Genomic DNA, 19,320 nt, shown 5'->3' with positions numbered 1-19,320 from the left:
TCAAAGCATTGCCTTTTCCAACTGCAGCATTGATTAGCCACTCCCCCCCCCCCAAACAACAACAACAACAACAACAAAAAATATTACTCCAGATATCTTCCCAAGGTGATCAGCTGGGGCTCCGGCCGGATCAGGGAGTTTCCCCCCTTTCATCTCTCCCTGATCAGCCCAAGCAGCTCTGGAGTCTGTCAGCCCTGTGATATCATACCTTGGCACAGCCCCCTCCTGTTTGCTTTTTGCCAGGATGAATCCTGTAAACACTCCCAAGAAATCACAGCAGGCCCTGGGGGAAAAACATTTTTTTTTCCCTCCTCCTCTCCAGAGAAATGGCTGGTCCTTTGTGCTCGCATGGGATGCCGGGGAGGGAGAGGAGGAAACGGAGGCTGAAGGGAGGCAGGAGGAAGGCTGGGGTTGGAGGACCACGCTGTGGTTTTTCCTGGAACGATGGAGCGGTGAGGACGACCTCAATAACTACGGAAAATAAACAAACCCGGGGACGAAGGAGCCAGCTGGGTTCGCTGCCAGTCACTTGATTTTTTTTTAATCTTTTGTTTTGCTCTGTTTGTTGATGCCTTTGTTGAAAAGGCTTTTCCTTCATGTGTCAGAAGCATTGCAAAGCACGGGGCAGCCAACACCCAGCTGGGACCAGCCCTAACCTGGCAGCCTTGGTCTGGTTACTTCAGCAAACAAGGCTTTGGGGATTAACGAGGCATGTATCTGGCTGGTTGTTTCCTTTCCCCTGCCCTCCAGATAACTCCTGAGCCCATTCCTTGTTTGGTGACTAACCTAGAGGAGGGCAGTGATCTCGGAAAGATGATATTTTTTGAAAGTTTCTTGAAAATGCTCCAGCGGATGGATGGGCAGCCTTAGGGCACACAGAGGTGGGACTGGCTGCAGCCTGAGCCCAGCCCAGCTTACCCCAGCATGGCAAAAGCCACCTGATGAGCAAACCGGAGCCCACCAAGGGGTTGCAGGATGCTCAAAGCAATGTGGGGGGAGGCAGCCCACAGTCATCTCATCCCAGTCCTGCTGACGCTGCAGCGTGATGCCGCACCGTGCGTTCCTATTAATGATCAGGGAACCACAGCCTGCTGCCAGTGCAAATTTTAGTCCAATACGATCACACCAGGTGTCTGTAGACTGCTGGGAGTTTTCCTCCCCTCAAGTCTCCTGCAGCTGGATAGACCTCAGGGGTACCTACGGGAAAGTTGCTTTGGGTTGCCATCCCTCCCCAAGGCTTGCACGCAACCATCTTGCAATGTAGAGAGGGAAAGGAAAAAACCTAAGCCTCTAAGCACCATAAAGATTTTATTATAAACAAACCTCCGAGAGCACTTTGGAAGCTGGGATGATTAACATTCCTTAACGAAGAAGGTGGGAGTGGAGCAGGAGCTGGGGGAGGGGAGACGAAACACCCTCCTGTGGGTCCCACCTTCCCACCTAATCCCCTCATTGCCATCTGGCAGATTTACTGGCCCCAGTAATGTCGCTCCCACTAATATAATGAGGAATTGCAGGCTGTGCTATATTTCCTCATGAATTTCACCTCCCTGCCAGAAGAGTTCAGGGCTGGGGCAGACTTTTATATATATTTATGTATATAAAATATATACGTATAGATACTTATATATATTTTTCTTCTTTCTGGGTGATTTCCACCTTTCAGCATCTAAGGACTCATTCATCCTCATTTTTGCTACTCACCAGTTTTTTTACTGTTTGCCCAGGTTGGATTAAAGAAAATAATCGAAGGATCGAACCCCACACCCGTCCCCTCCAGGGTGGGGATGCTCTGCCAGTGCTCCTTTTCGGGGGTGCCGGGGGGGCTGTGGCAGATGTGCAGCCCCTCGCCCATGCCACAGGACCACCAAGCCTGGCAGCAGCCTGCTCTCACCCTGCTACCAGCCAGGAAACGCCAATTCAGTCAAGCTCAGCCCCTGTTTAAAGGGCTGAAAAGGAGAGGAGGGGATGGCTTGGACTTCAAACAGTCCTGTTCCTCTTCCCCCACCACAGCCATGGACTGCATTCACAGGGTCATGATCAGGTAGGGATGTGCACCAGCATCTGAAATCACTGGTCTCCAAGCTTCTACCATACTGATTCATCTCATGCCTATGTCCATCATCCCAGCTCAAGGCAGGATGCTGAGAAACATAGATGGGAGATTTAGAGGGGTACCCCTCACCTGTCTCTCCTCCTAGGGATGGGTCCAAGCTAGTGCTGATGAAGGGACACCCAATAGCCTCTGCGCTGGGGACCGGCAGCGACAGGGACCTTGCAGAAAGGAAACAGGAGCAGAAAAATGAAAAGATGCTTGCTTTGCTTCGGGTCTGGACTTACTCCCCACTACCGCCTCCCATGCTCAGAGCTGTGCGTGCTTCTGGGAAGAGAGAGCGAGAAATTAGTTTTTCTCTCTCCATTGGTATTGTGGGATGGGAACACAGGAAAAGGGAGCTCTCAGAGGACACAGCTGCTCTGGGCAGACAACAAGCACTAAAACCCTTGGGCACAAAGTATCAAAATGTCTTTGAGCAGCTGAGTGTTGTACAACATGAGCTCTGGCACTGATGCTTCTTCATCTCCAGCTCAGATGTGTGGCTTTGCAGTCCTGTTTCACCTGTCTTGTAGGAGAAGGGCAAAACCAAACAGGTGGAATTCACCTTTTCCCTCATCCCGTGTCCAAACCCTCCAGCTTTGCTGCACCCACCTCAAATCATCCTTCCATTGCAAGCTGCAGTTGTTTTTGGAAAAACAAATGTCCAGGTCAGGAGTTCAGAAAATAACTGTGTCCCACAGATTAAAATTCACCTGAACAGCAGAGCTGCTTCCTTCGGATGGCACCAGGGTGCTAAGCCCAGCAGCGAACGTCCAGGGATGGTCACAGCTTCGTTGTTCAACATCCCTCCTGCGCAGAGCATGCCCATAAGTCAAGCCATCCTCCTGCAGTAAGAGGTGACCAAGCCCCTTGTTTTAGGACAAGAAGCCCTAAAATATGTTTCTAGGTGAATTTTGTAGTGAATCAAGGCTCCTAGCACTGCCCCTTAGGAAGGGCTCTCTTGTTTAACTAGAGGTTGGCAGGAGCCTGGTGGTGCAGGCATCGTTCCTGCTCCCTAAAGGTTTTAGGATGCTCATTCTGGGCACACCCTGCTGAAGAACATGCCACCCCCTCTGATGACCAAGGGTTTCCTGGGTCCTTTCTGTAGGTCACCCTATTTTATAACCAGGAATTGCTGTTCTGCAAGGAAGGTAGTCAAAACCTGGGAGAAGGCGAAGCCCATGTGCACACAGGCAGGCACATGAGGCCAGGCATCCAGGGTAGCTCCCACCCTGCCCCAGGACCCAAGGAGGGTCCAGATGGCCCCACGTAGTTCTGTTTCACATAGCCCAGGGGCTCTTGGAAAACCGCAGATGTAATGCTTGTGGGTTTATAATACTCCTGGGTTTTCTCTCCTGCTGCGCAGAATTAAGCACACCTGCCTGCTGGAGGGATGCACACTTCACCCACAGGACCTTCCCGCTGGAGAGCAGGCTCTCTGGACACAAGTAGGCTCTCGAACCTGAATTTCAGCAGTATTCCTCTTTTAGTTCTCAAGGAAAAGCAAGGCTGGCATCACTGCCACACGGCGGCGGCTTCGTAAGGAGCTGGTTTCCCATGACTGGTGTTAGAGGAACCCTTGCTCGCTGGTATTTTCCAGCCCTGCCTGCTAACTCTTTCAGCACTACACGAGAGGTGTTTTTTTGGAGCTGAGTCTGTGTGTTGTTTTCTGAGCCAGGGTGATGGCTCGCTTTCCTTGCCTGCAGCTGGGAGACCTGATGGAGCCAGTCTGGAGGGACTCCCTCGCCCAGGAGGAAGGGCCACCACCAGCATCGCTACTCCTCAGCTGAGACAACATGGCCAGGCCATGTCTGCGTCCTGCTCCTTGAGATACCCCAAACAGCCTGGCTCCCCTGCCAGTCCAAACTGGGAGGAGGTCCTCCATCCCATCACTAGGTCAATCTTGAATGCATGACCAAGGCACACCAGGCTAGAGATTTTAAGCATCGCAAGGAGAAGCAGCAGGTCACAGTCCTGGGCTTTGGTACCACTGGAAGTCCCACAGGAGGTGATGAAGGATGCCTATCACGGCTCTTGTAACGCAGGGGAAAGGCAGGAAAGCTGAAGGACAGGGCAGGGATGTGCCCTCTCAGCAGCAGGGGGGAAATCAGAGACTGGCAGTTCTGGCTGACCACCTGACACAGCCTGTGCTGTCCCATTTTCTCATGAATATGTTCGCAAGCACGAAAATCTGGATCACACCCTTTAGGAGGGGAAGGAAAGGACTTGTACTTGAGGCACTCCAGCTCCTTCATGAGATGGTTGTCAGACTTTTTTTTAAGATGTTGTTGTTAAATACAAGGCTGTTGCCCCAGAAGAGCTGCTGTAGCCTTTGCCTCTCCAAACACTATCTCAGAACAAGTCGCACACCTTCCCACCAGAGGCTGGCTCTAAGCTGCCTTTTTCCCACAATTTCAGAGTTTTATGACCAGAGTTCCTCATTTTCCATGTCATTAATCTCCCTGGGTCCTGGCTCCAAGCAGACTGGAAGCCAAATCCTGCCAGACGGGTTCCAAGTGAAATCCAAGTTGTCTGGAAAAGAAGAAAATTCAGCTAAAAATTCAAAAAGCACGTGAACCACACGCTGGCTCCCACCAACCACCCAGCAGGGCAAGTGTGAGGCTGCTGAAGCCAACAGACGGTTTTGGTGGCAGTCAGCGTGCCTTTTCCCATTACACTTGACTTTTCCAGCAGCCAGCCAAAAGATGAAGGGTTTGTTTGAGCTAACATTTTTAATTTTGCTCAAGGAAAAGGGAAAAAAAAAAAAAAAGAAAAAGAAAAAAGAAGAAAAACTGGGAGATTGTTTTTAAGTTTCGCAAGAAAGATTTTTTCTTGCTTTAAGAGTTGCCATTGAGCACCACCAGTCAATGCCTTTTTCACAGCTTTTTTGCAGTGACTTTTGATTTCCTCTGTTTGGCATTTGACCTGCTCTGCTGTGAAACTCCAGTTGCCCAAGGTGCCAAAGCTGAGGATGAGACAGGCAAATCCTCTTTCAGGCAGGGCAAGGGAAAAGAAGAAAGGACAGCAGGACAAGGGAGAAGTAGCAAGAGTAAAAACTCTCGCACCTGGACATCTCTGAAGGTGTCCTACCACCTTCAACACAGCTTTCTCCCCAGCTTCTGCAGGCTGCCCATGCAGTTCATCTTTGCTGTGGAGGATGAAGCTTAGCACTGCAGGAAAAATACTGATCTTCACCTCTCCTGCAAGCTGCAGGTGACTCTCAGCTTACCACCACCACCCACCCACCCAACCTTTTCTTTTTTTTTTTTCAATTACTCTAAATTTGAGATTTCAGGCAGTGTGCCTGCCTGTTGCTCTCAGAGATGCTCTTCCCGCATCTCCACGCTGATGGGGTGGCCCTCAGGATTTTGCCGTGGGCTTTGCCCAGCCTCCTCCCAGACTACAGAGCACATGCCAGCGCTGCTTCCAGTGCCTGGCTGGCAGCACCGGCTCCCCTTCGGCGAGGGCTGTGCAAGCTACCAGCCAGCTGCCCTGCCCATGAACTCGGGAAACCAGCTACGCTGGACCCGGAGACAAAAATCAAGGCGCCGTGTTTTTCAGCTAAGGGGAGGTTGGGAGCTGCGAAGTTGCATGTTTGTGTATTATTTTCCTCCCTCCAGAAACAAATGCCAGCATGGTTTAACTAGAGGAGCCGTATGGCACTGCACCAGGAATAAATTGCTAAACAGACCAGCAGCACCAGCACGTTGAGCCAGGATCCTTAGGAACAAGGGCTCTGACAGCCCGTGCCGTGATCCATCGCACCTCCGTGCCAGCTCTCGCATAGAGCAAATCCGAGATGCGCTTCGGAGGAGCCCTAATGAAATCTGCAGATACTTTACTGCTCTGGTTGGATTGCTCTTCCTTCCCTCCCCCTTCAAGCCTCTTCAAAACAGAGCTTGGAAGCAGCCTGTGATACTTAAGTCCTAAGTCCTGCCTTTCTCGACTCACAAAGGGAACCAAAAGGAATTGTTTTGAAATAACAGTGCAAATCAAATTACCCGTCGCAGATAAGGGGGAGAGAGGTCAAATATGAAAAGGCTTTAGATGAAAGAAGAATTAGCCTGCAACCCACAAGGAATAACTCAATTCAAGTCTCATTTTCAGCACCCCCAGAATCTGGCGCAACAGAGGTCCCTAATGTAGCCCAACAGATAAACCTGGCCAAGACAATTTGTTATACTGCTGAACACAGAGCCATTTCACCAACCACATGCTAAGCATCAACCGTCCCCTAAAATGGGAAAAGTATATCAACGTATTAGAAGCCATCATCAATCAGCCCAGAGGAAACCAAGCAGCCCTGATCAGGTTCCAGCCAGGGCTATGGGAAGCCACTCTGTGGTTTGGGTCTGCAGCTATTCGGCGCGCTTCCTCCTCCTCCTCCCCCTCCTCCCCCCCCGGCTGCATCCCTTGGAGGTGGGGTTGGGTTGGAGACCTGGCTGCCCCAGCCTGCAGACATCCCATGGCACCCAAGCTGGGGGGTGGGGGTTGCAGACCCTCTCCTCTTGGCTGCACCAGCGCTCGCCCGGCGCTCCCCAGGCTTGGCAGGGTTATTGATGGACTTGGGACATGCCTGGGGCTCCCAGCAGTGCTTTTCCACTGTCTCTGCCTCAGCTTTCCTCCCTTTCACACAAAAAGTTCTCTCCACCTTTCCCAAAGACATATTTTATCCCCTTTGGTTGCAATCTTCCTTCTCCCGGAGCGCAGCAGAAAACAATTTGAGAGCAGACCCAGCGCAGCCCTACCAAGGCTGGGCTCGGCTTGGAGGCCAGGCAGGGACCCTCATCAACGCTGAGACCCACCTCCTGGATAAATAGGCTCCAGAAATTCCTGTCGCTCACCACTGAATGAACCCAGCCAGCTAAAAGGCGGTTGCTAAGCTTGTGCTGGCTGTATTATTCACGGGGATTGGGGAGGATTTCAGAAATTGCTCTATGCAGCAGGGAAGGAAGGATCATTTTTTTCCTTTTTCTCCTTCAAACTGAAACACATAATTGAAGAGTGAAATTCTGAAAGCTTTCTCAGGAACTCTGGGCATTTAATCACCTTTAAAGCACAGGAATTGCTGCCCATTCCCTTCCTAATCTAATGGGAAACAGGTCTCTTGTTCCTGAAGGCCATCTGAAACTGTTGACCATTTGATAATTGTGCCTTGACAGAGCACAAGTACAAATGCATGACGCTGTCTGCACCCGCATCCTCCCAAATAGAGTAAAAAAACTTTTTTTTTTTTTAAAAAATTGCATTGAATTTGCAGATTCAAACCTTTCCTCCTTGGGACAGGGGAATGAATTAACGACAGGATAGATAAAATAGATAAGGATGACTCAAAAGGACCATAATAAAGCAGATAAAGGACACCTGCCTGTGGCTGGTGCACACTGACGCTCTATGCGATCAGACCTGTACAGGAAGAAATGTTTGTTTTTCCCTCTGCTGCCGTGCACGCAGTGCAGCAGTGAAATGTTTTTTTTGGGATTGGGGTGGTGTGTTTCCTTAGAGCAGGGGTGAGATTTTGGGGAAGGTGTTTGTTTAAACCCCCATACACTCGCTTCAGAGGAGCAGTAGCTTGGCCAGGTAGGGAGCTCGTGTAGAGGAGCAACATGTACCACCACCTTTTCTCAGGATCCTGCCCTTTACACCTTGTTACGGCTGCTGAAGCATTTGATGTGCTTGAAATGTGGGGAGAGAGGCAGGAGGCTGGCTTTTACCTAGTGGCCACACAGAAGACACGTGGCTTGTTGTTTCAGTCCCCACCTGGCCAGAACAGCAGGGGTGCTTCTCGCACAGAGGCTTGTCCCCAGGCTGGAAGATGCAGGAGCAACGCTTTAGCCAGGAGGGCAGCTCTCAGCCGCTGCTCTCCACCAAGACCAGGGCCTCACTGCTGACACTGCGGGCAGCTCTGCTCCTTCCCCTGCTCAGTTTCCTGGCCCCACTTCATCTCCAGCCTCATCTGTTTTCCTTTGAGAGATAAAAATCTGTTTTTAGCTGGAAGCATGCACGGTGCTGCCCACTCCCCCTGGAGCAGGACCTGTGGGTGGCTGCAGCTGCTGCCCCGTCGCATTGGGCTGGGGATGTGCAGGATGCTCGGGGACCAGCTCCCCGTGCAGGTGGCCATGATGGAGAGCAGAACCCTGCCATTCCAACTGCCCTGAAAAACCCCCATGGCTCCCCCAGGGAGGTTCACAGTCCCTTTCTGAGCTCAGAAAGCAAAGCACGTGGTGGCAGGGTGCTGCTGCCCAGCGTTAGGGGACCCACGGGGATGACGCCTGCCCACGACATGGCAGCCCCCATCCCGGACCGCTGCTGCTGTGCTGCCCTCAGGCTGGTCCTGTGTCTGCAGCCATGGAGGGTTTGGCAGTCTCCTGGCTAAGCACCGGTTGCTTCTGCTCTAGGCCCTGGTTTTCTGGGCATTTTCAGGTTTGGGTAGCATAAGAGAGTTCAAAAGACAAATCCAAGCCCTGTGCAATCACCTCCCAGGTGGCTTCCCAGATTTCCACATCCTTCTAATTATGCACAAATCCCACGGTCCTACCCGATAAGCCCCTTAGTAAACAGAGACAATCCCTTTTTCTCAGAGCCTGTAATTAGTTCTAGATTTTCTCCGTCCCTGCTGAAGCCTTTCATTAGCGCAGCCTGAGATACTATTTGCACAGCCGTGAAATATGAATATATTCTCAATCCTCAGCAGAAACTATTTTTGCTAAGTTATGCTGTTGTAAAAAAGGCAGGCTGTGACTTCCTCACTACCTATAGCGTTGGGTTTTTTATCACTCCCACAATTACTAAAATACATTCTCTGCTATCCTGCAAACAGCATTGCACAGCCCTGCTGGGGAGCCCCGGTTTTCAGGCACCTCCAGAGATTTGCTCCCCATGGCTGTTCCCTGCGCAGCTCCCACAGGAGCAGCCTTGCATTCATGGATGGCTCACCACCACTTTCCTTGGCTTTTCCTTCCTTTCTTCTGCTTTGCAACATTCTTTAGCCAAGCCTTCGCAGCTCGACCCTCCTGGCCCTTCTCAGACTGTCTTTTCTTGCTTTTACCTTTACATTTCTCTCCCATCCTGCTGTGGGTGGGTGAGTGCGTGAGTGGCTGGGTAGGGGCTTAGCTACCAGCCAAGGGTCAACCCACCACAACACGTTGTAACATCTGTAGATCCCTGAGGAGGGGACTGGCTGTAGTGCAGGTTGGAGAGCCTAAGCTGCCCTTACCAGGCATGTCTAGGACTTCTATTAGGTTGTTCACATCTTCATGCAGACCTGCAGCCATCGGTATATTCCTTTGTACAGTCTTAGCGGCAGATGTCATCAACCTTTCGGGTTCCCTTGGAAAATTCCCGGTGTTACTGAGCCTGTCACTGGATGACCTGACTGAGTCTTGTTTGCAGACGTGGTCTGCAAGGCATTTCTTTCTGCTTTGAACCTCTCTCTTCTCCTGGCAACGGGCATCTTCATGCAAACACACGTGTTGTTACAGCCATACCCTGTGGCAGACTGTGAGGGCAATTGCTAATTCATCCACAGCTGAAAAACAAAGCTCCATCCCATTGCTCTGTGCCCACACCACAACTCGTTTGGCCGGCACCAGGGTTTTCCAGTGCCTCTGAACTGACTTTTGGCACACCGTCTGCATTTCCTCCACCTGGGAGTAAACACTTACTGGCATTTCAAAGGTTCTGTCTTGGTAGGGTGACTGCAGGGTCTCTGGGTATTCTCCTTCAATGCTTTGTTTTGTGTTCCTACAGCTCCTTGATTCAGCTTGTAGGATCTCTTGAGTTCCACTCCTTTCATACATGGTGTTTCTTTGCAGCTGGATTGGCTTTTGGCAGGTCTCGCATGGGTCACTGCTGTCTGCAGGCGGGATGAAAGAGCATCAGCTTTGAGCGCCAGCCACCCACGCTGGCTGGTCCTGCTTGGCTTTGCTTGTGTTCCTTTTAAATCTACCACTCTTCCTCCCACTATTTACCTGGGTGGTCTGAGGCATATCCTCTTGCTAAAATACCAGCTACCTGGGGACAAGGCTCTTCAAAATGGCAGTTCGTGCCCTCCCGCTTACAGCTACTGCGATTAGACCAACATATGACGTGAGATTGTTGCTTTGCCTTAATGTTGAGGAAATCATGGCAGTTGTACCCATGGGAGCAGATTTCTGCTGCTTTGGCCAGGCTTTAGCCTTTCCTCCCATACTCAGGCAGAAAGCTCTTAAATTCCTGGACATGACCATGTTATTGCAACTTTTCATCTGGTATCACGACGTTTTGCTCCGGAGGGAACAGTGTGAAACACCTCACAGCCTCTCCCCGCTGGGAACTCGAGCTCAGCTCCCAGTCCTCTTACAACATCCCAGAGCACCTGGTCCAGCTCCTCACTGCGAGGGCACCAACATCCCCAAGCACTAGGCTTTCAGTACACATTTTTTTTTCCCCAGCATCATTATTGCCAAATCTATCTTTTCCTTAAAGCTGTTACTACTAAAAGGTAAGTGCAATTCAATTTGCACTTACCGAGTTCCACAAATAATTCTTCCTTGCTCAGCAACATTTGCTTTTGCAGTGGAAAGCCCTAAGCTGAGCTCTACCTGCAAAAGAGCAGCCGTGTTTCTTTGGAAAAGGGTCATGAGAGAGAAACCAGCTTTTGGAGGCAGCCCTGTGGCACAGCCCCTGGGGGAGCCCTGGGCACTGCAGCTCACCCACCAGGACCTCTGCCCGGAGCTGGGGAGCACGGGGTGGGCAGCGGCAGCCTCGTGCTTACAGCACCTGCGCTCCCACCAGCAGTAAAACCGCTCCTGCCTGCCCTGGAGAACAGCACATGATGATACAGGGCAGCTTTGCAGATTACACCAGCGGTTTTGCCTGATAGATGCAGGCAGGGGGAAGAAATGAGTTCCCAGCCCCCTCAGTGATTATCAGAGCAGCCCGTAAGAGATCAACCATGCACCAGCCCTAGAAGAAAGCTTCCACTCAGCACAGGTCCAAAGCCCGTTGTAAAAGCAGGAGGTTTTGCTGGCACAGGCTGAACTCTTGCCCCCTGTGCACTCAGGCTGTATATTTAATATTAGACCCCGTTCTTCCCCCTGCAGCACTTCCATTGCTACAGAGACATTAATTTAAAGCACAAAACCTTGACTTGCTGCCCAGAGTGAGAAAAAGCCTCTTTCTCCTCTAAAAAAACCTTATAAAATGGGTGAAAAAAAAAAATATCTAACCCTTGAAGAGCCTCGGGAAGAGTGTGGAACAGCACCCACCCTGGTGCCCAGCCGGGCATCCATCCCTTGCACCCAGCCATAGACACCCATCGCAGGAGCTGGGAGGGAACCACCTCAAAGGGGTTGGGGCACCTTCGTTGCAGAGAAACATTATTTTCTTTAGGATCAACAGATTTCTGGCTATAAAAATTTCCACGGCTAAAGCAGCAGTTATTGAAATAATATATTTCATGCCGAGACCCCGGCGCGGGTGCCATGCCGTTGAGTTTAACCCTCCCCGCTTCATCGCATCAGGTTTACGTCCATGTGCTCACAGCAAGCCCAGAGCATTTCAAGCGAGATTAAGGCAGCTCTGGATCGCAGATGCATTTGCAGGCCTGACACGTCAACACTCACGGACCAGGTCCTGCTCCCCAGCAAGCTGCATGCCTGGGGCTGGACCAGCAGGTTTTAACCAGTGGATTTGGAGAAGGAAAAAGTATTGTTGCAGATGCAGATAATCAGATACCGCGGGTCCTGGGGACGCCAAAGCAAGCCCTGTCACAGGCTGCCCTCCAAAACACCCAGCCCAACGCTTTTAAACAGCCTCCCTCCATCACGCTAATTTGTAGGGCCTCAAAACCACCACTCAGCAACGAATATTTATCAGAGGCCAAAGTGCACATTTGGCTTCGCAGAGTGAGACCTGGGGCTTCTTAAAGGATTAGCAGCCTCTGACAAATGCACTGTATGGGGACTGAAATCATATTTGAAACAATCCCCGCTCCCCCCAGGACAAGCTCTCTGCCTCAAGGCTGTAAGAATCAGTCTGGATCACCCGGCAGTAGGTTTCACACCAGCAGATGAGGCCCCCCAGCTCCTGGAAGGCTCTCTGGAAGACCCTTCCCAACCTTCTGCCCAGAAGACCCCCATGGTTCCTCTCGCAGTCGCCCTCCCAGCTGTGCTGGCAGATGTTACAGCCAGCCGCCACCCCCGCGTCACTCATGGTCCTAAATAAGCCCCATCCCAGGGCCGTCACCCTGCCCGCACACAGGGGCTCTGCCCGCTCAGGCCTTCCCAGTCTACAGCTGGAGCAACAGGCGATGCTGGCTGTCCTGTGGGGTGATGCCCAGGATCACTGCTCTGGTCCTCTCGCCATCTCTAAGTGCAATGGCTTAGGTGGGCTTTGGCCGTGAGTAACTTTGTCTCTTTCCTGCAGAGCAGAGGCACGTGCCACGGACCGTTGTGGCTTTGCACCTTTGCCCTGGCTGTCCTGCCCCAGGTCTCAGCCTCCACGTCTTGGAGCACGATGCTCCCCGCGCATGCAGAGGGCTGCAGCGAGCACGCGGGGCAGCAGCAGTGCTTTGCCGAGGGATCGTGGGGCTCACAAGAAAACAACTTCCTCCTGTGTGCTCTCCCCTACACCTTGCACGAGACGCCCTGCAGACACCGTGAACATCAACCTGCTATTTCTACTACCAGACTCCCCAGCTCGTGGCACTGCTCTGCCGAGCAGACAGGCTAGCGCAGCGGCTGTGGAGATCACCCCGAGCACTGGCAGGCTCATTCCCGCACGAGCAAGAAGCGCGCATCCAGGCCTGTGGAAGGAAAGGCAATTTCCTCCTTGGCCAACTGCTTAGGTTTTGCCGGTGGCGTCAGGCACTGAAGCCATGAGTGGGTCCCTAGACTATCTTTGACTGCTCTTCCCTGCTTCATACACTACTCAGGACTTGTCTTCTCCCTCCAGGAGGGAAACAGTGAAAGGGTATCAGGCCTGAAGTGTAGCTGGTTGCTTGGGAATCAGAGGACTCCTCCAGTTGACGTCAACAGAGAAGGTTGATTTTTGATGGTTTGGTGGGCTCCTGGGATGAGCAGGATGATACAGAGGCTAAATAGAGGGAAGCCACATCTAAATGAGACCATGAAAGAGAAAACATGGATCTACTTCACCCTCCCAACTTGAGGGCAACACCGAGAACCAGTCCTGAGCCACGCACAGCACAGGCAAGCATGGAGGATCTGTCCCCATGGGGCAGATGTGGCGCGTGGGTTTGGGGGAGAGCCTCCCACCCAGCCTCACCACCGGGCAGAGCAGAACCAGACCATCGGGCATGGGAATGGGACTCACCCTGGAGGCGAGGGACATCGGTTGAAGGGGGACGGGCCACAGCCCTGCGGATACGGGCACCACGCGAAATGGGAACAAGGACCTCTGTGGCTCACGCCTCGCTCCCTACAGAGCCAGCGGGCGGGAGGGCTCGTACCCAGCTGGCTTCGAAGCACTCCAGCTCCAGCGAGCAAAGCACTGACAGAGCTGGACACAAACGCTCAGGTTTCCCCTCCTGGTTTTCCTGCTTTTCACTCACTGGTGGTTTTGGGGGGAAGTTCAGCTGCTCTCACAGATTTCTTGCTGGAAATTGTATTTCAGTGGGATATTTTTTTATTATTCTACACCCCTCCCCATGCAGGCACTCGTCAGCACGTGTCTCGGAACAGCTAGGAAACCGGGCAGAAGCTCTAGCAATTTTTCTACCGTGAGCATCCTGACATACACATGGGTATCCTTTGACCAAAAAGCTGCTTCAGCACCCAGACACCCCTTCCGTGACATCAAGAAACCGTTTTGTTTAATGAAATATCACATCACACCACAGGCACCCAGATGAAAAGAAGATCAGCAACAGAAACCAAGGTGATACTATAATTAACTTTTTCTTTTTATTTACACCACAAGAATAACAAGTTGTCATAATGTGGTACAAAATACTGGACTCCTAATAAAGTTGAAATTGAAGTTGGTACTGTCAGAGAAAAGACACCATTGGCCAGTAAAAAAAAAAAAAAAAGAAAAAAAAAGAAAAGAAAAAGAAAAAAAGATAGAAGAGAAAAGAAAAGAAAACAAAAAAACCCAAACAAAAACAAGAATGAGAAAAATATTCCAACTCCACCAAGAAAAAGAAAGGACCATCAGAAAATTTAGCACAAAGAATGCTACCATCACTTAAAGTAGGGTCCATACAATAAGAGTGAAATTGTGTCTAAATTACAGCGTAAACCGGTAGCTGCTACCAATGGTGACGTCATACTGAGCATGTATAGGTATAAAGTAGAATATAATATAGTTACAACTTTTTGATACTACATATCTGTAATAAGCTCTTGGGTGAATAATGTTTCAACCCCTCCCCCCACTTTTATATATATATTATATATATAAGTTTGTCATCCTCATAAATTGGAAAATAGCGCCTCCACTATGGAGCACAGAAAAGTGTTAATTTATTTTCTTTCAATAGGATACTTTTTCATCAATATCAAAGACAAAGTGAAGATGAGCTGAGAACGAGCTCAACTTCATGACAATGAAGAAACACATTTTCCTTTTGATGTAAAGTCTCGTTTTAAACCACAGTGTTGCACAGTACACGACTGTTTAAAGTGAAACCTAGCAATAATACATCATGTAAAAGTAATTTTAAAAAAGTTAACACAGCTGTGCTGAAGAGTTAACTCTTTAAAGTCCTCATCATTCATCTCCTTTGAATTAATGACTACGTGTATTGACAAAAGGTTGCATCCAACCTCCCCACCCAGCTGAGAAATCAAACCAAAATACCAACCCAAATTAAAAGGAAAAAAAAAATAAAAATGACACAGGCAGTTTACTTTGTGTGTTCTGCGTAGTTTCCCTAAAAACACTGTTTCCACATAAATACAATAAACTCTATTATTGGTAAGTCACAAGTGCTAGATAAACGTCTTTTTTTTTTTTCTTCTTAAAATGAGAAATGTTTAAGTAGTCCTTTTTATTTACTCTTTAACAATAAAAAGCACAATTTCTTATTAAGTTCAGTAAGACGCAAAAAATGTTCCCACTCTCCTTCGTGTGTAGCTGTGTGGGTGCGTGCGTGGGTGCATGTGTGTGTGTGTGACAAGAACATCCCAACCTTTAGTCTCCGCAAATGCCACGAGAGGAAAAAAAAAAAAAACCAAAAAAAAACCAACCCAAAAAAACCCAAAACCACAATTATTTTTTTTTTTTTCATTTTCAAAGCTGCCAAGTTTGGCGTGCAAAATCTGTATACAATATAAAGACATGCCAACCTTACAGACCATGCAACCTCAAGGTGTAGGAAACTTAAAAAAATATATTCATATATATTTATATATATATTTATATATATCAATGCCCGTAAAAGACATGGGCCCAAAAAAGTTTACAAAAGGAAGAATGGAATGAATACATGACTGTGACTAATAAAAAAAGGAATGTTTTGTATTGAAAGTAAAAAAAAAAAAAACCAAAACAAACCCCAAAACACAAAACCAAAAACCAACAAAAACCCCCAATGATTACTTGTGTACTGCAAACTGGGCCTCGCTTCTCTGTAAAGAGGATTTAAAGATGCTCTTTTCTTTCCAAGCAGGTACAAAGGATGCCCTGGGCAGCACCGTGCTGGGATGCAGGAGCATCCTGGGCTCCCACTCCGCTGGCACAGCCGCCCTATGGCAAAGTCATCTGAAATGAAGAAGCTAACGGCTCAAAAGGTGAAAAAAACCCGGTGAGCCTCAAAACGAGGGCTCTTCCCCCCCTCTCCATGCCTGCACCGGCCCCGAAGAGCATCCCCACCCTGCCCGGGGAGCAGGCGCCGCTGCAAGACAAATCCGTATCGCCGGGAGTTTGGAGGAGACGAGCTCTAACATCTCAGGAAAAATCTTTCCATCCCTGGCAAAAAGCTGAGCGAAACGACGGAAAGAAATGAAGGTGGCATCCTGACAAGCTCCTCCGATTTTTAGAAAGAAACCAGCTCAGCACGGCCAGCCGGCGGCTCTCAGGAACGCAAAAAGAAAAGAAAAAGCTTTGCCACGACCGAGAGGAGAAATACACAAATCCTCCAGCGAAGAGCTGACAACAGAATCGATCGTGTAAACATGGTTACTGCCCACAGCGTGTACACGGCAAAAGGAAGATTTAAAAGTCAGTCACCAGACTCGGCAGCCAGATTAATTTTAGATCACAGCAGCAAAGTGGTCAGTTGAAAAAAAACAAACCGCAACATCCCCAGGTACGTCGTGTTTTTACACGGGAAGATTATTTTTAGAACATGCTGAGGATGGTCCTACATGACCAAAGCTATTCAGAATTTTAGCACGTACTTGGGTTTGCAAAACTCAAATACAGTAGTGTCTGGTTTTTAAATTGCATTATAAACCAAGGAATAAAACAAAAGCCTCTTGCATTTGCTCATACATTTGATTATGCTTCAAATTCCTCCCGCAAGCGAGTCCTGAATGGAATGAAAACGGCTGCTTCGAGAACTGGAAAAAAAATAAGTTACTGGAAGCGACCCCGTCAGTCGTCATCGTAACAGAATAAAATAATAATAATTAAAAAAAAAAAGAAGAGCTACCCTTGGTTGTTCAGACGAGGGGTGTGTGCTATCCTACAGTGCTGTAAGAAGGCACGTGTGTCAATCCGGTCTCCTCTAAGCTGCTCCATCTCCTCGCGGCAGGGCTTTGCTGCTCCTCCGACCCGCCGCTTGCAGGAGGCGACAGCCGAGGCTGGCACAGGGCAGCCACCTCCTCGCAGGGGGGACAAACGCCTTTGGGAAAAGTTCTCCAACCCTACCAGCGCCGGGAAGAAGAAGAGGAGAGAAAGAGAGAGAGAGAGAGAGAAAGAGGACGGGGGGAGGTGTGCGTGCATGTCTGCGTGTCCGTCTGTCCGGCGGAGAGAAAATGCCAGCTGTCCCACGAGTGTCCCACAAGCCTTCCCAAGGGCAAGGGGCTACCGAAGCCCCCTGTGAGCCTCGCCACGATCCGCGCGGAGGACAAAGACATCGCCCATTGGAATACTACTACGTCGAAGGTACGAAAACTCCTTATTTTCTTTACACAGCTACTATAACAGAACTGAGGAAATATACAGTCGGCGGTATCATTATACAAAAGAGCCCATCGCATTCCCTCCTCCTCGATAAAACGCACCCTTTCTGAAAAATAAACTCTGACAATCTGCCACAGTTCCTTACGCCTGCAGAAAGCTGCTCACTGTACAAAAACACTTAAGAAAAAAGGAAAAAAATTAAAAAAAAAAAAGGAAAACAATGTACAAGCCAGAAAAGTGGGAGGAAAAAAGGTTGTTTAGACGCTATTGCCATTCAGAAACAAAACCTGCCAAATAGAAAATAAATGTCAGAGTCACACAAACAAGGCTTCTTTAGGGTTTTGTGAAATATCAATATAAAAATTAACAGCAAATTCATAGTCTTTGCTATAAAAAACTTTTTTTTTTTGTTTGTTAGAAAAGGATCACAACTAAAAACCTTAAATTAAAATACAAATGTTTAGGGTAGTTGCCCAGTGGCTAACGTGTTGGCTTTCTGAAAAACTTTCCAACCTGTCATCTGAAAGTCCTCAAGTTTCAACCTGGATCCTTTTCCAAAAGCACCTTTTACGTTCCAATTCACAAATCTGTCCCTAGGGAGCTTCCAATGGCTACTGTTATAGTATGCATTTATTACATATATTTTTCTATAAATGCATCATAAATATTTTTATCAATAATTCATAGGAATCCGGTTTCTAAGCTTGGAATACATTTGGAATATACATTATACACATATATATATTTATACCTAACAATTTAAGCAATATCTCATGCTAGTTGCTTTTAATAAAAAGCATTCCAGTCTTAAACCTGCATTTGTGTCTAATACATGCTTCAACAACCAAATTGATAAGTTCAATTACTAGATAATGTAGAAGAGAGAAAACATTTGAAAATTTGTTTTTAAAAATGGTTGAATTTCAAAGACCCAACAGTATTTGCCACTTTCCTGGCAACTACCTTAATTTTTTTTTTCTTTTTTTTTTTTTTTTCCTTTGAAACAGCAATGAAAGAAAACAAAACAAATCCAAACTTGTAGACAGTTTTTGGAGACGCTCTGCTCAGCTGATGCCTGCTTCCCACCATCATGCCAGCACAAGCCAAAAAGTCTTCCTTCCTGATGGCAGTTCTCGGCTTTCCCAACCAGAGGAAAAATATTCACGAACTGCTGTGTTCTTTGTGTGTTTTTTTTTTTGTTTGTTTGTGGTTTTTTTTTTGTTTTGTTTTGTTTTTTACTTAAGGCATTGTTCCTCAAACTTCAGAAAATCCAGCTGCACCAAATCCATCAATTAAAAAAAAAGGCACAAACTCATCTTCAGATGGCTTTGGAGACAATAAAGCCGACTCCATCTGGGCTACCGTTTCCCCCCTTCTTTTTCCCTTTCCTTTAGATGTAAGATGAGTCCCTCTATCCCTGTCCCTCCCCATTAAAAATACACCATCTCCCATTGTTCTGGTTTCGACAAGAATGTCGTTGACTCACAGGCAGGCAAGAGCCATTTAAAAAATCCAAGAAATGAAACTACAAGATGGGTCGAGTGGTTCAAGCGGAGATTGCTGAATTGTGGGTAATCAAATTGTAAGCACCAGTTTTACGTTAAGGTTTGTTCATTTTATTTTCATATGTGTTGTTGAACCTTCGATTTTTTTTTTTTTTTTTTTTTGGCAACTCTGCCGAAGACTTCACGGGCGTTGTTCCCCTTTCCGCTCCCAGTGAGGACCAGAGGAAGAGTGCCCAGCATGTCAGTCCTTTACTGCTCTTCACCGGCATTTTTCTTTTTCAGCAAATATATACTGTAGACGCATATAGATATGGAGAGATTTTGTTTTCGGTTGCTTTGTTTTACACCTGGTTGTCCTTCCGTATTCTGGAAAAAACCGTGACAGGACGCAGGAGTAACAAGAGAAAGCTTCTTGGCAGAGCTTCAAGACAAAGACGAACAAACAGGAGAACTCCAGCTCGACGGTGAATGCTACAGGGGAGGTTCCTCTTCCATGGGTTCATCATCAGGTCTGAGCGGTTTCACAGCCAGGTAGGATGGGAAGGGAGGCAAGAAAGAAATGAGGGTTGAGCACGGCAGAGCTGGACAATTAGTGGTGCTAAGTCTCACGCCTTGCATTCCCATCACCTTCCCACCCACGCAGCTGTG

General features: G+C 48.5%; 1 protein-coding gene and 1 pseudogene across 14 annotated transcripts in view; both read right to left on the bottom strand.

Moving 5' to 3' along the window:
• Positions 1 to 13,910: 13,910 nt before the first annotated feature.
• On the bottom strand, positions 13,911 to 15,329 carry LOC130153759 (uncharacterized; annotated as a pseudogene).
• The window catches only part of HDAC4 (histone deacetylase 4), a 267,202-nt gene continuing 261,858 nt past the window's right edge, over positions 13,977 to 19,320 (bottom strand). For all 14 annotated transcript variants that reach the window (XM_056348110.1, XM_056348107.1, XM_056348108.1 and 11 more), the window contains one exon: positions 13,977 to 19,183. In XM_056348110.1, the coding sequence (XP_056204085.1) occupies positions 19,144 to 19,183 (40 nt within the window). In that variant the 3' untranslated portion in view covers positions 13,977 to 19,143. The remainder of the gene's footprint in view (positions 19,184 to 19,320) is intronic.

Source organism: Falco biarmicus, chromosome 8, assembly GCF_023638135.1.
Source record: "Falco biarmicus isolate bFalBia1 chromosome 8, bFalBia1.pri, whole genome shotgun sequence".
In the NCBI taxonomy this organism is placed as follows: Eukaryota; Metazoa; Chordata; class Aves; order Falconiformes; family Falconidae; genus Falco; species Falco biarmicus.
This window is presented reverse-complemented; position numbering and strand designations above follow the sequence as displayed.